The sequence below is a fragment of the Acanthopagrus latus genome, chromosome 4 (genome assembly GCF_904848185.1).
Source record: "Acanthopagrus latus isolate v.2019 chromosome 4, fAcaLat1.1, whole genome shotgun sequence".
Lineage (NCBI taxonomy): Eukaryota > Metazoa > Chordata > Actinopteri > Spariformes > Sparidae > Acanthopagrus > Acanthopagrus latus.
In genome coordinates this window covers 12,434,944-12,451,902 of record NC_051042.1, presented here as the reverse complement: position 1 = coordinate 12,451,902, position 16,959 = coordinate 12,434,944, and the positions used below count along the sequence as shown (strand labels likewise).

Below are 16,959 nucleotides of genomic sequence, written 5' to 3'. Positions count from 1 at the left end.
TAACCAATGTCATCCCAACACGCTTTCACGACCCCTTTGAAATCATGCAGCCATGCCCTGCCAGGTAGAGCAGACTACCTCTTTATTATGGCCACAGCGAAACAAAAACCCCATTTGTTTCTGACGGGTGAATATGCGTCGCGTTTTCCTTTTATCGGCAAGGAGCCGCCAAACACGTTGAGAATTAGTGTACGATATCAGATTAAGTCACATCAGAGAACAGGGCCGCCAGCTGCGCGGTGCGTCAGGCACCAGGGAAACAACACACCGAGGCTGACTGGTGGACAGGTGGGAAATGTCGGCATCTGAAAAAGAGACATAAACAAACACACAAAGAGAGGTGGGGGATGATAGTGGCGCAGGAGCAGCTGTGACAAACACGAAACATGTAACTGTATTGTGGGAACTAAAGAGATTATTGTATCCCCGGGCCTTGCGTATATGAACATTTGGCATGTCTGCGTGTACTGTGAGCAGCGTCTGACATTTGTTTCCTTTATGCCAATGCTTTAGTGCTTACAGTGACATTTATTGTTATACTTTGGAAATTATGGGTTTGCGTTCTTTAAATGATTGTCAATATAAAATAAAGGGCATTTTAAACCCCGAATGAGGCAAATGCAATCCCTTTTTCATGCACGGCTCCAGGCAATATACTTTTATTGCCTCACTTTCCCGCGCAGCTGTTCTGCATGTTTTTGCTTTAATAAATATACAGCTATTTACCCTGGCGCTGGCTAAATACTACGTCCACTGATGCGCTATCAACAACCTAGATGTATAATCAGTAAAAGCTTGTATATCAGTATCGGTGTTGTAAAATGTACCTAAAAGTCATATTCACGTCAAAGTCAAGATATTCTGTTAAATATTGCTTTGATACAAATGACAGCCATCGATACAAAAGGTGCGCGAGTGCTCGAGAGAAGTATCAAAAGCAAACTTGATAATTGATGATAAAAACAGATTAACTTAAAAAACGCTCTACTTTGGCTCTGATGCAGTGTGTAATCTGCAAAAAGTAACCAGCGACCAAGGTTATCAAATGAATGCAGTGGAGTAAAAAGCAGAATATACAATATCATATACAATAATATGAAATACAACATGGAAGGAAATGGAAATACTCAAGTACAGCTACCTGAAAATTGTACAGTTACATTCAATCCCTGAAATATAGTCCAAGATGGCAGTTTGACGCTAATTTGTTAATGCTCTGTGCTAACTTGAAAATAAGTGTGACTTTCATTCATGCATAACAATTTTAAAAGTTTACTGTAGCATGTCAGTCTTTTTTAACTGTCCTTCCCTTTCCAGGCTGCGACTGGGCGGTTCATAATGAGTGACACTGACGAGTGCATCAACTTTATGAAAAGTTCCACACGTTTCAACAAAAGGCAGCCAGCCAGCCAAACTCTAACCTCGCTCTCTTATCCTCATTGTCTCCTGCTTCGCGGCCCCAGCTGCAAAAGCCTTGACGAGCTGGTATCACTGGGCCCAGTGGGCTGCTCTCTCGGCTCCCCTCCTCTCTGTTGCCAGTGCCTTCAGGCTGACTAGGTTCAGATGATTGACTGGAAACCGAGCCAAATGAATAATTTGTTATTTTAAAACATTCGGCTGCATCAGCCTCGAGGAAACTAAAACCTCTTCTCTTCTTCAGCACTTTTTTTTGTTATGATTTATCCCTGTTTTCTTTTGCCCACATGCTCCGTTCCACTATTTATCCAAATGACCACCACCTTACAGAGATGGGAGAGGGGCCCGGGTAAGGTTAGAACAGTGTGGACCAGAGGTTATTGGCTGGGAGAAAGAGGCTGACAGGTGTAATACCCAAATGCATTCAGCCCATTTGCTGGGGCCGGTCAGCCACACCGTGCCTGGTTACTTGTGATTTGTTGTAAGCCCGACCTACACAGCCACCGACCCACTGGGAATACTCTTGCTGCTCCCGGTCGCCAGTCAGACTCTGCCTCACAAACACTTCGGTATTTTCCCAAGGGCCAGATCTCTCCCTGAATGAACAATTGTGATGGATTTCCGAGAATTTATACGCCGAGAATGTGTCAACAACCATCTACGCAAGACGGGACTCTGCTGCTTCCCAGATACCATCCTTGTGCCTTACTGCCATCGACCGTAAAATTCAAAAAGGGATGATTTTGACACTCTGCTCTTTAAATCAAACCTGAAGAACTGCCTGTTTCTACTCCACAGCTGGAGACGCGGCAGTGTAAACCCGTGGTCCATGCTGATGTGTTGTCACATCTGGTTATCATGCCGTGTCACGGGAAGCAGATTAGCGCTTGTCTCGAGCCCTCTGAAATGCACAAAGGCTTCAAAATAGTAACTTAACTTTCTTTGTTGTGTCAGTCCAACTCCCTGACAGCCTCCCCGGCAATGATTTTAGCACTTAACAGTAGTCTGCGCTACAGGTTGTTTCTGAATCATTTTTCTTGTCACTCACATGCCAAGAGTTAACTGTAATTTCTTCTGTTGTGTCCTCAGGGTGCCGGCACACTCCCCGATGCCGCTGTGCTGTGTGGCCTGCCGAGAAGCAGCGAGGGCAGCCTACGTTTATGTATGATGCTGTCAGGAGCGAGATGGAAGCTGTGGAAGCATAATGTTCAAACCGATTTTTATTTTGTGTAGGACGGCATGTACTGCAAGTGTTAGAGACAGCTACAAGCTCTGGGAAGTTATATAACTTTGACACGTGAAAATATAGTCAGCAGGCAGTGACAGTTTTGGTCAAGTGAAAGTTTGCAGTTAAAGTATAAGGTCAGCTTAAAGTGGAAAGGTTACGATAAAGTGATGCGTTTGGTTATAAGTTGAAGATGTTTCTGTTCGCATGGGCGAAAACGTTGTGCACGGCGCGGCGCAGACAGCACAGGACAGGAAGTATGTCGTTCGAAACGCTGCATTCCCGCCTATGCTTGGCGCAGGGACTGACAGCCCTGATGACTTGCCGTTGTGAGCGCGCCGAACAGCTCTGGCCTCCTCTGTATCTGGCGGCCGTTGTTACAAATATCACATTTGCACATGACTCGAGCCTTCCAGCCCTTTTTCGCTTTAAGACCGTCAAATGCTGGCTCACAGTGGCAGCGCGCCTAAATTGGTCGCCTGGGAGACGTGGCCTCTGGGAGGTCACATCGGAAAAATACGACCTCGCTCCGAAGATAATGTGAAGCAGTTCACTCAAGTATTGTAGGAACGGTTTCTCATGTCCCTGTAGTGTGCTGTACATGCCCTTGATTATTTGTTCACAAGCAAATGAGTGCCGTATTTTATTTTGACTCAGTTTCTCATACACGGCCCAGCGGCTGCAGATACTCACCAGAGCTGCAATTGTTCATTAATCCACTGCTGAAAACGGTCGGCAACAAAAGGCTCACTTCACTCCTGTCTGAGTGACATTGATTAAAATCTACAGTGCCCAGCTTTATTAGAAAATGATTTACCTTTTATATATATATATATATATATATATATATATATATATATATATATATATATATATATATATATATATATTTTATTAGGACATGCATCTTCAGTAGGAACATAAGGTGCTTCAGGCTGAGTGCCTGAAATGGGGTAGGGAAGTCTGAAGGCACTGAATGATGGACTGTAGTTGGTGATGGTTTGATGAGATTTGATGGCTGAAGTGCACCTTGCCCCAGTGAAAGATCATTGACAAGCTTGTCTCTACTTCTTCGCTCAGCGTTAAGTGCATCCAAACGGAGGCTTATAAAAACCGTAAATCTCTTTCACAGGTCGAATCACAGAGTCGCTATCAATCAAACAGCTGTTAAAACTGACGTCTGTTTGACAGTCGCTGTAATTTACAGATATTCCCTCAGAAAACAACTGCATTCTTGCATTGTTCCCTCTCACACAGGACAACAATTGCAAATCTGTGTTTTCCCTGAATAAGGTACAGCTGATTGAAAAATAGAAAGGCGTCACCGGAGATTTTGATGATGACGGATCATTTCAGACGTGAACACCCCGCAAAGCTCAGAAAAGCCAGCTCGCCACGGAGCTGCAGAATTGTCTTCTGTCGTCATTGATCGACTCATATTGTAAAACTGGCACCCTGCGGTAACGATGATAGCAGCTGCAGCAGAGAAGACTGTCATTGCCTTGCTTTTTTTTTTTCAAACCAGTGCTATATATAGCTTGGGCATTGTGTTCTGAAATACAATTAAAAAAAAATATGGTTCCCACAGACATGATGAAAAGATGGAAGGAGAAAATATATGCTGTTGTGTGACAGCACTTCGCTGTGTGTGTGTTTTCACAACAGAACGTTGTGTTCATACAAAGGGAACAAAATGGCCCCAATTACTGCTGCTTTTCATTCTCGTCACGTATTCCTCATGTCCACTGGACTGTCCCAACATCTGATGCCATGTATTTACGTGATGCTCGAAATATCGCAGCGTCTGATAAACCCCGCGCTCTGTGTGTCGATAAACAGTCTGTAGAATTCGGGCCGTGCGCAAGCTCATGGTCAGAGGTAGACAAAAAGGAAAACAGTATGGAAGATATAGGAGCCACATCATCTCAGCCTATAAAAGTGATCAGTCACGTATTAAAATCTAATCCAAGCAGTCTAACAAGCAGTTATTAGCAGTAATATTACCAGTGTTGCATTACCTACTTACTGGGGAGCTTCGAGATTAATCAGATCAAAATGACATAAAAGCATTAGTCCATGTCTTTAAAAGACACAGCTAATCTAATTATTGTCAGGTTTCCAGGATGAAAGAACGGCCTCTATGTTAGCCTCTCAAGCTTAGGCGTGAGCAGGTGCACTCAGAAGTGGAGAAATATGAAGGTTTTCATGTCTGTGAATCACTGCACAAATTCTAAAATGGATGAATACAGGGCTCTTTGCATAGTTAGATAACGTGATAGAGTTGTTATTGAAATATAACAGCTTTGGGGCTGCACAGTGGCCACTTAAGGACATTTCACCTATTCAGCTTGTCAGACCTGGAGGTCTTTAATGTCTTTTTGGTTTTTTTGTTTTTTTCCTCACTAAAAACATGTTTTTGTGTCGGCTTTGAGTTTCCAGTATGAAGCAGCACTGTGGCTGAAGGGACGGAGAACTAACACCAGCTGTAAATACAGCTGTGGCTGATGAGCTATAAAGGCTGCTTGGCAATACTTAGCATATTTTATAAGGTTAATTGTATGAAGGAGAAACACATTCAGACAATGTTTTAAGGTATCTACAAAGCTGTGGCATACAATATTTTCATAGTAACAACAGTTGAGCATGTAATGTGAAAGATTTGCCAAATTAGCTGTTGAGCAGACAAATATCCAAATGTTTTTTAAGTACAAACAAGACCTGAAAATAATGTGGATTTTGGACTTAAATTGGACTTAATGAGATGGCCAGAAACACAACTCTATATAAAAGATAATGTTTCTCACAGGGGAGTTTTTTTTTTTTTTTTTTTTTTTTCCTATAGCCATCAGCTGACAGAAAAAAAAACAAAAACAAACAAAAAATAACAAGCAGGTTTAATTAACTGAAGTGTTGTATGAGCGCAAATTTAAACATGTTGATGGTGCTAGAAAAGGTCATAGTGGTATCAAAATCATGGAGACCACAAATGTCTAGAACAAATGTCATGGAAATAGTAATAGAGACAGAGTTTATTTTTTCTGGATGAAGGACTTGAGCTCAAGGACAAAGAGATGAATGGATGGATTACTCAACGTTGCCGTCCCTGGAGCTGTGGGACTAGCATGACTAAAAAGCAGCTGACAGATTAACTAAGTATCAAACTGAAAAGCAGTGTGTCACGGCTGTATTTGCAGAATTTTGAACATGTGAGCATCATGCCAGGCTTCAGGAGCAAAGAGAAGTGAGTTACAGAGATTGTGGCTGCACAGGAGGTTAGCGCACGTGCTGCTACATGCTTATTTCATGGACAGAAGGGCAAATGATAATACTGAAGGCAAGAGTTTGATTTACCAACTGGCTCTACGAACATCGACTTCTACTGTTCATCTGACTGGTTGAAGTGAAGACCCCCGTGATAGACAGGTGGTTCGTCCTGCCAGGTATCTTCTGAAAGTGCCTTCCCTTTTTCCCAACAGTTTCCAAGGACGACTCCTCAGATTGCTTTGTGAAACTCGGAGGGCTAGAAATCTTCGATCTTTGTTTCACCTGAAAACCTCACCTAACCGTGATGTCACGGTGGTGTGGCACCCCCAGAGAGCAGGGTACACTTCTATAGAACCCAGGCAAGGTGAAAAGTATAAACACTGGAGGTCAGCATCAATCTGGATGAGTTGGGAACCAGTTGCATCAGCTGGACCTTTGTGTAGTAATGTTCAATTATTTTCTGTTTTAACTTGCCTGGAACAATCCATCTTTGTCCAGAGTAGCAGAAGAGAAAGAAAACAGTGACTGAGAGTCAGTCCAGACAATCCAACAGGTACAGAAAATTGCTCAGTCTGTCGAGTGGAGCTTGGTGTGCTGAACTAAAAGAGAGCGCAGTTCCAGAAACATTATTCCCTGTTTTTTTTTTTGTTTTTTTTCAGAATTTGCCAGTGATATGAGGGATGCTTATGATCAAACGCCTCGTCCAGGCAATGGCGCGCTCCGTTCCCACCGATGTGACATTAAATTTGCTCGCGCTGCTGACCGAGGGCAGCGAAGTAATCAAATCTACATTCTCTCGATGCAAATGAAACAAGATATGCCGTAACCATAAAGATAACATTCTCTTAAGATGTGTTTGCGGGCATCGTGTTCGCCCTAAGTTTGACACAGACTGCAGCTCATTGGGCTGTCTCTTTTTTTCAGACGGAAAAAAAGAGGAAAACAATGCCTCCACAGCTTGGCAAAGAAAATTTGTAAGACTCTGGGCCTCAGTCCCCTGCAAAGCCCAGTCAACACGCCCGGCTCTCTGAGATGTGCATTGTGTGGGTTTTTGTCTTGTCTTGTGCTATGGAGCAGAAGCAGTCCCTTCCTATCCTGACATCACACAGCACTGTCCTGTCTTGAATGGGAGATGAGCGACTGCGGAAAGGAAAGTGAGAGCCGGCGCAAAGAAGAGCCGGATGGCAACAAAGGAATGGGAGCGCTATTTATAATGAATAGTGTAAAATAGAAGTGGAGAGAGAAAAAAAAAAAAAAAATGAACCGAGCATTTTTTAAAGAGAGAAGACAGGGAGAAGGCAAGAGCAGTGATTGTTTGTATGAGATAGCTTCGGGGAGGAACTGCAGTAAGTGTTACAGCTCCAAAACACAGAGATGCGGACTCACAAGAAGGACTCAGAGGCCGAGCGGTTGAAAGCGATCAATCATTTACCCGGTAAGCGCTCAAAGCCGAGTTCGGCAACAGGTAATCAGTCAAACAGGGCAAACTAAGCGAGCAGGAGACAGGCAGGCAGAACCGCGAACAAGATGTGGTCAGGAACAGGCACTGGACGGTTTTTGCGAATAACTGGCAAGAAAGGACCTGGCACCGTATGCAAGGGAGACAATGAGAGACTGGAAGCAGGTGGCTAGGATTTGCAGGAACATACTGAGGGCAGCAACAGGACAGGTGGGAAACAGCGAGTATCTGAAATGACAGTAGAGGGTAATGACAGCCGATGCAAAAAAAAAATGAAAAAAAAGCTACAAAAATGTACAAAATTAATAAACACAAGTAGACATTGTGACAGTAAGAGAACGGAGGACTGAGTCACAGTCACAGAGTCACAGTGAATCACTGTGTTTTCATTGCGATCCTTTTATTTCAAACTGCTAAACTAATTGGATTATGTCTATAAGTGGATCACAGGCCAAACCTTTACTAAATCTCTGATAATCCGAGGTGCTGCTCAAACAGTCTTGAATATCTGAAGCCTGTGGGACGTGGTGGTGGTGGGGTGGTGGGTTGTTTCAGCAAAAGACATGGTTGGCAATGTGACATGACACCAAGGACTCACCATGCTATCGAGAACTGTATAAGACACATAGCTCCCGCATTCACATTCGCAATGCCTGTTTGCATCTAGTGCATGACACACCTCAGAGCACCTGTCGTCATGTCTGTTCCGGCACCATAGACAGCGAGAGAGCAGGGGCGGGTGTCATCACCATCACTTCACAGAAAAGACAGAAATCCATTCAATTAGGAACATTTAGCACAAACTCATCCTTCCTCGTTCCAGCCCTCTGCTCTGCTCAGCTTAAGGCAGAAAATTCACCACCAGAAAACGAAACCGATGCCAAAAACAAGAAATCCCAAAAACATAAAAAAAAAAAAAAAAAACAGGTTGCTGTTTACTTTACACATCTAACTGATGCTTCATGTTCAAAGTCTGGACCATTCATTTTCTTTTCACTCACTGATACTTCCTAACCACAAATCTAAAAGCCAGAATCAGTCCAACTCATGAGACCTAAAGGCACAATTCTCCAACTGGATTTTAATTAGTATGGGGATGTGATACAATTGAATAAACAGCAGCTGCGGGGTTGGGGAGGGGTGATATAGACTCATTTGCTTTGGTTTCAGTGTATGCTGTGTAAGTGAGAGCTCTGTATCTAAATTATGAAAGTAGTCTTGTGTATCTTTTACTTATTGAATCATGGCAAATGGGGGATAAGCAAAGTGGAGACAAGGCTGAGAAGGTTCAGCTGAGGCTGAGAGTCATCAAAGACATGTGAGGCTTCAGAGCAAAATAATACCAGCACAGCATAAACGGAGCTCTAGCCCCTTAGTCTCTCCCTACACATGGACTGCAGAGGCAACATTGTATCAACAGAAAAGATAGAAAAGTTTATAGCTGCCATCTGGAACCGACGTGAGGACATTAAATGAAACCACGTGAAACATTTTGCAGCTCATAGTAGTTATATTCCTGTAGTCTAAGATAAGAGGGGTCACCTTACCTGTTAAGACATTACTAATCATTGTTTTTCATTGACAACTGATTGCCAATTGGTCTATCTCTTTCTCGAATGATGCGTTAGCTGTTTGTGCTATAATTTCAGGAAACGCTGGAAATGGCGAAACGTTCTCGATCAGTGTCCTCACGTGTCTTGCTCGGTCCACAGCCCAAAGACATTCAGATGACCTTCAGGGGGGATTAAAGACACCAGGACATCTCTTCACATTTTACAAGCCAGAGTCAGAGAATTTTGACTCTGTCGTTCCTAAATAAATGACCGAAGCTGATTAATTGATCATCAAAATGTGAAAGGTTGATGAATGATTGATAAATCGTTGCAGCTCTGAGGGGCACACGATGAAACTTTCCAGTGGATTAGACCAGTTTACTCATGTGGAGGCATGAAAGATAGATCACAAGATCAGGCCAATGGAATCTCATCCAAAATGCACATGTCAGACTGATCAGACACCACTTTGATGGTCTATCCCATGTTACATACCATTCATATTAAATAACATAATTCATAGGGTTAAAAGATGTTTTGACATCTGAACTTGCACCTTTACTTTCATGCACCAGACCATCTTATGCCCCCCTCTCCTGTTATACAATACAGATACTATATACAGGAAAGAATGATAACATTTAGTTGACCTAGAATTAATTCAGTATGCATGATACACAGAAGACTATTGTATGAACTTATATTACTGTATATCAGAATATTACAGGGCCTGGAAAGGGTAAAAATAAATGCATACATAATTGAATAATTTCTGTTCTTGAATGAATCATTTATGCACGCAATTCTGCCATTTGTACTCTCAGTAAAATCACGTTATATATTTTCCTTTATTTACTTCTAATGTCTTTGATGATGCAAAAGACGCGTTATGAAGCAGAGGTTTTATCAAATAAATGAAATCTGCAGATAAGATTTTTGCAGCAATACGGACTGTTACCCCATCTTTCAGTATGTTCAATGCATTTAAATATCACAACTTTGTGTTCAAGCAGCAGCCAAAGCCACAAGGCATGGAGGCGATAAGTTGTGCGAGAGCATTATTAAATCTTGTTGCACAATGTATTTGTCTTTTCTTTAAGTCACCTTCCCAGTTATGTAGATCATATATGTGGTGACATAAATTATTCAACATATACAAGTAAGTGCGTAATTGGCTTTTACATAGCCCCAAATAGTAAATCTATATTTGAGACTAGTGACTAAGATGTCCCCTATTTGCAGACTTTTAGTGCCCTTAGAAAATGCCATTATGTCCACATAATGAACGTTCACGAGTTAACATTTACATAACTCACTGTGCAGGATTTTGTGAGGATTAAAAGGCAGTCTTTGTCGGCTGTCTCTGGCTATTTAAGAATCCATTCAATGTCCCTTTTAGAAGTGGCTTCCCTCAGAGTTGAAAAGGTCAGTCAATGGAAATTAAAAATTCTGCTCAAATTTGTGTGGGTAAAGACTTTAATTTTAATTTCTTCTGTCCTCTTTGTGACTGCATTATGCGCTAAAACATGTCTTACCGAGATGAGCCTTCCTGTGGAGTTAATGTGTACTCATTTGACTTTGATGGGATCCCATTTTGCACAGTGCAGCAACAAATCAAAAAGAAAACTGCGATATCAAATAGCAATTAAATTAGGCAAAATGGCTTTTGCAACGCTGTTTCGCAAGGTTTTATTTTCATAGTTCCCCCGTTTGTTGCCTATGAGACAAGCTGTAAGGAAATCACAGTATTACTCTGTTTGCCGCGCAGGGAAAAAAAAAAAAAAGTATTGTTGCAGAGTGACTGTCATACATTATAAACTGTGGAGTCTGACAAAGTTATTCCACGTGAATAAATGAACAGATTTGCGTCTCATTACTTATGACTTACTATTTAATGTGTGTAAAAAACAAACAAGACAAGAGAGTTATATAAAGGTTCAAGTTAAGTAAGATGTTACATACCTTGAAAAAAGATGTTTTTGCACAACAGGATTTTATATTTATATGTCAAAGCCTTCACACTGAGTTTCCTTTTTAGTAAAGACTTGAAAGAAAAGAGGTCATGCCTGTCACTAGACATACTCTCATTTACTATTTTATTAAGCTAAAACTAATGCAGTCTAATGCAAGAGCCCTGCAATGAATAGTTTCACTCAAGTTGATGTGTTCAGTTTTCATTTAAACTGTTGCAGAGCAGTTTAATTTATGGTTCTTTCAGAGGCTGTATCTTACAGTGCTGTTGAATTGTCTTGTTTCATACTGGAAGATCTTTACACAACTAGAAACACATTCAATATAAATAAAAGTAAAAAAAAAAGAAAAAAAAAGTGTTGACCTTCTTTGGCCAGCCAAACTTGTCATCTTGATCCTGATCGGCCCACGCAATCTACTATAAATGTGTCAAAGCTGCAAAAACATGTTCACATTTATAAGGTCACATGACATGAAAACACAATATCCACAAGAGTCAGGGGACAAAAAAGCGACCTCTGGTGCAAAGTTGTGTATGGGAACTTAGAAAACAGACACATTCTAAAAAGGTTATGTGTAGAAGATGTAAAAAAAAGAGTAAAAAGGGTGAACATTATCCAGACCTCTGGTTTCCCATCCTTGCTAAATTGAAAAATAAAGGAAGTTTTGAGGGAGAGTCTAAACACTCAGGTTTCATATTGAACAAAGCATATTGAACAAGCAAGGTGAACCTCCATAAATCAAAATGTTGCCTGACAGATGAAAATAAACTATTTGTTTTCTTTTTTAAATCATTTATTCAGTGCTGTTTATGTGATTTATTTTTTGTGAGGTCAAATGTTCATTAATTATACAGGATCCCTAATCATCAAACAGTGCATTATTTTAATGACTCTGCATAAAGAACCAAAGTCCAAAGAACCACGTGACCCTATCTCAGAAAAATTTTGTATGGTGGTGAAACGGAGAAAGACAAATAACTTTATGATCCCGCTTGAACTGTCCTATGGATTGCGCATATGACGGTTGTCAGTTTAATAGATAATTTTCAAGAAATTCAGTTTGATGAAATATAAGTCTGCAAAGGCATGTTATATAAAGACTACACAGCCAATGGTCACATTAGAGACATCTTGTTGAACATTCACCAAAACCTGTTACTTAAACTTTGTAGAGCTGCTGACAGAGATTAGGAGCTACCCTTGTACATAACTGCAGTTGGCAAAATTAAAAGGTTTATACTGATTTTTAGGTGTTTAAATGCCTTTTGGCAGCCATGTTGGTGTTGGTGACATGCTGAGTGAGACGATGTAGTTCACTGAGCGGTTTAACACAAAACTAGGTGGTATTTTTGCTTTACTTATGATAAACTGCCGCTTCCTTAGTTGACCAACATTTCAACATGCAAGCTAGATAAATAAAAAAAATAAATAACTTGTCTCCCTGCATTCACTACCACACAAAGTTTTTCCAAAATAAGGTCCCCTGGGGTCCACTGGGAGGGGCGTGACTCTGGCTCTCTATTGATTAGCTAAATTCCTTTTTGATGAGAACAGATATGAATTCTGAATGTACTAGCATCATAACTTATGCTTCACCATTTGCATGTGAATTATTGAGTATTTAATAAAAAACTACAAACTGAGTGGAAAGCTCAAATACTGACTCCGTCATTTATGTACAGAAAAAACAGGCCTGTTGACACTTACATTTTGCTGTCTGCTGTTAGTAGCTCCGCCCACTCATCACCTCTTTCCTGCATTAACACACCTGCAGCAATCAGGAGCAATTCTGAAGGATCTATGTGTTTGCATCCTCCCCCCTGCTGCGACTGCATCGCTTCTGTTTTTCCCCCCTTTATTTCTGGATGCCTCTAAGACCATTTCAAGCCTCAGTGAAGTTTTCCTGTGCTGTCAAGTGTTGGCAGTTATTCTGCAAGATGCTGGAAGTCCCTCCCTCACTACATTATGGTAAGTAACGGTAGCTTAGGCTTCCCCAGACGTACTCTAAATAAATAAATAAATAAGTAAGTAAGTAAATAAATAAAAAATAATTGTGGTCATAATATTGCTATAACGTGTTCACAAAATACCGATTCATGGCCAAGAAATACTAATTCGTGGCCACAAAATAGTAATGTTCGACCACTAAATAAATATAATGTGCGCACGATATACTGATTAATAATATCAATATCATTCCTGGACAGCTGGGTAAGCAAATCGAGCGCACCTTCTCTAGAAACTGCAATAGCCTACCGTTATGTGACGTCTCAGAAATACTTTTTTTTCCCACATAGGCTAACATTGTGAAAGAAGCGCATGCAAAGCTATAGATATATTTATTTTTAGCGTCACAGCAGCCGAGAAATTACTCTTTTCACTGTCAGAATGTGAGACATTAGGTCTAATAACATTTGGGAAGTCTAGAAGAGACCGCACAATTAAATATTTTTATCTCAATGCAAGTTAGCCGAGAAGACACTGGCAGCAGTACGCAGGTTGGGGAGTGGTTCAATGTTGGCTGAGTTTGACGTTTGGCCCCGCCCACTTGACCCTACATTGAACTGCTGAAGAAGAAGTATGTGCATCTGAGAGAGAAGAGGCAGTACAGTTTGCAAAATGGAGGTAAGCAAGGTTTTACTTATTTTATGTGCTACTTGCAATATTTGACAGACAAGGAACATCATTTTATTTTAAAATAAGTTATGCTCTGTATGTATTTGCATGCTATACCTTGATGATACACCAAGTTATGAGCTTTGTTATTAGCTTTTGCTAATTAGCTTAAGGCATGGCTGGACTGGTAATCTGATACACTGTGCATTTTCCAGGTAGGCTGAGGTAATTTTGGGTCGGTATGGGGGGATTTTATGCAGAGTTTTGACTTGCATTTCATGAATATAAACCTGGACTTCAAATCTCCTCTTCTGAGTTTGAGATTAATGTGTATATCCGACTTATTTGTCAGTGTTTTGTAACGCTTTTGTGATAGTTATTGCATGCTAAGTAGCAAGACTAAAGTATAGCGGATTTAACAAATAAGCAAATGCTGTGATTTAAGCAGAATTAAAGGGATGCCATTCATAAGCATTAGACAGTGTAATAGCCTATCATCTGAGTAAACTGCAGGAAAGATCAATTGATGTTTAATGAATGAAATATTGTGTTCTTTGTGTTTGTTGAATAACTCTCTGCCAAATTCTCCATTTTCATTTAACTAGTATACTTAAAATCAGCTACTTTTTTACATATTGTATTGTTATTGTGCCTGTAAGAACCACAATCTGTTATCTTTCTAGAGGAAGCGGAGGACTTGCCAGGGAGCAGGGAATGTGGTATGTTGCCTGCTGTGGGCTTTTCTTATTTTACTGTTTTCTGCCCTCGCCAACCTTTATTTTAAGAATTGTTTTCTTTATGGATGGAGAGGATGAAGAGAAGACAAATGAACTAAGGGAACCATTCATGTTCCTTTTTAGTTTGCAGGAAGATGAATGAAGCATTATGAAGCATTTTGTAAAGAAATTATGGACACAAATCAAATGCAGGTGTTTTCTGCTTTTGAGAGAAAGTGAAAGAAAGGAATAAAGTGTCCAGGTGTACAGAACCCTCACCCTAACCCATTACAGATGACCCCTACAAATGTACATGGTTCATGCATTGTACAGACTATCTTTGGTTTAATCATATACAGCAGGTTTCTATATTTTTGTTTCTGTTATGTTGAGTGAGGCCCGAGCTAAGAGTGGTCCTCTTTTTTTTTGAGGAAAGACATTTAGCCTAGACTGTGTCAGTATAGAGTTTGTGTCAGCTTTTGAAAGAGAGGAATAAAGTGTGTCCACGTGTCAATGGCACAGACATCACTTCAGTCTCTGATCTCCTTAATGTAGCTGATATAATTGAGTGTACATTTTTTTTTTTTAATTATTTAAATTTTGCTGTTTGTCACACTCACTTGGGGAAATGCCCAATCACTTTAAAATAATAATAATGAAATAAAACAATGGACTTATAGTAAAAAAGAAGACATTTGATAAAGTAGTTAAATAGTTAAAAATAGGAATGTCTAAGTCTATGAAATGCATTCACTTTTTTTTTTTTAATAGCTGTTTCTGTTTTGATATAGTTAGAAGCCCAATATCAAGTCTTGACTTGACTTCACTGTGCCACTTCAGCTGGCCCTAGTTACACAGGTTTTGAGTTCAGTGGGAGCTGAACCTCCGTATGAAGCTGCGCGTGAAGTTGTGAGGGCTCATGAAAACAAGATGAGCGAAGAATGTATATCAAATATTATGTATTATTACTGTAATTTTGTTGGCTGTTATCTGCATTAAAGATACAAAAAGAAACATGTTTTCCCAAAGAACTACATTTTGGCACCAGACCTGATCCTGATATAGATAATAATGAAAGATGCCCCGTGCAAAAGCTTTTTATTTAATTATAAGCTGAACCCAGAGGTGTAACATATCAGGACGGAGTTGATCAAACACTGGCACCTAATACATTTAACTTAATTATCAGCTCTCTCTGTGCATTTTAATAAAATCCAGCTAACAGGTGAATTTGGAATTGTATCGTTGTTCCACATATACAATCAATATGTGGGTTTTACGCCACTCTGTCCATAGGTGCTGCATTGACATTTGACATTGTGCTGCCTGGTCTCCACCACCAGATGGCACCTGTGCAGTGGGTGGAGTAAAGTGTTGGGCTCCGCCCATAATGATCCTTGCCCCCATCTGCTTGCTGCAGCTTTCAATGAAATGAATGGGGCTCCATGGCTGTGTCCAGGTATAATTCTAATGTCCTTGGCTCAGTTGATGTTGGCTTGGCAGCTAGTTGTAATGGCACTGAGGCTACTTGTTTTTTTAACGTTGTCTTACCATGCCAATACTGTTCACGTTTGAACCGATTCTATTATTCAAGGGTACCTTTTTTAATCGGTGCTTGAATCTCTGTAATAACAAAAAACAGCACTTGTCCAACCAGTCATTCAGAGACAATATATCTTGAGACATATTTCCACACTTCATCTTGCTGCACTGCATATGGATCTGGTATTTAAAATAGTTTGTAATGCATACTGCTGCATTTAGCTTTTTCTGCTCATCGACCTGTTGCTATAAGAATACTAAGAATACATATAAAACACCAAGATGTATATGTGCTGCCCTTCTCTGGTAAGCAACGTCTCCATTAGTGGTGTCTCTTCTTTAAACCGTGAATTTTTTGACCCCTTGAGCCTGCTGTAGTGGCTCATTATTACAGTGCTACAGCAGCAGATTGAACTAATTACGCAAAGTCAGCAGTTGCAATTTCTTTTCCACAGAATATGAAGTATTTGAATTATATTGTATCATTTGTAAATGTGTTTTTACTGCAGCAGAGACCATTATTTGTTAATATTGAGATAGCAGACAGAGTGGTTGTTATTTCAGGAATCAAAGAAAGCATATGGTAATATTTTCCCATTGACAGTATGGAGTTCACATACAATTGGCTTCATACTGAGTTTTTGGACATACTAATAAACATTTGTTTTCATCGACTAAACAGCTTATTGGTAAGGAATTTCCAACACAGTTAGTGGCTGAGTTTTGGAGAGATGTCTTAATCTGCTTCTCTATCTTTATCTGTTAAAAGTACAACCTTATTAGCTATCTTCTTACCTTATATTCAGCTTTATTACCAAAAAAATATATTGTCAGTGTTCGTTTCTGCAGACCACAGTTATTCTGCATTTATGTTTCTTTAGGCTCAGTTTTTTAATTTCATGTTGTGACAACGCTGCGCTCATGGTCAGGTTTGGTTAAGGCACAAAGTTCATGTTCATGCATTTTGCGCTTAACATATCGGGATTTGTCGCCACACCCACAACTGGAAATTGTCCCCAGTTCTTCAAATATATAGTTGTTTCACAAATGTTAATACATAGTCTCGAACTGCGGTCACTGCAGCCTTATCACTTGTAAGTCTACCACCATCATATGATGTGAACCTGAAATAGCAAATTAAAGGTCACTATGGTGCGTGGGCTACTAATGTGAACATATCAGTTGTTTACAGAAA

General features: G+C 40.2%; 1 protein-coding gene across 6 annotated transcripts in view; it reads left to right on the top strand.

Annotated features, from left to right (window-relative positions):
* The first annotated feature begins 12,720 nt into the window (after positions 1-12,720).
* Positions 12,721-16,959, top strand: part of luzp2 (leucine zipper protein 2) — a 231,080-nt gene continuing 226,841 nt past the window's right edge. For 2 of the 6 annotated variants that reach the window (XM_037096014.1, XM_037096015.1), the window contains exons 1-3: positions 12,721-12,858; positions 13,357-13,515; positions 14,190-14,225. In XM_037096014.1, the coding sequence (XP_036951909.1) occupies positions 14,221-14,225 (5 nt within the window). In that variant the 5' untranslated portion in view covers positions 12,721-12,858; positions 13,357-13,515; positions 14,190-14,220. The remainder of the gene's footprint in view (positions 12,859-13,356; positions 13,516-14,189; positions 14,226-16,959) is intronic. The other 4 variants (XM_037096011.1, XM_037096012.1, XM_037096018.1 and 1 more) reach the window with 4 other exon arrangements.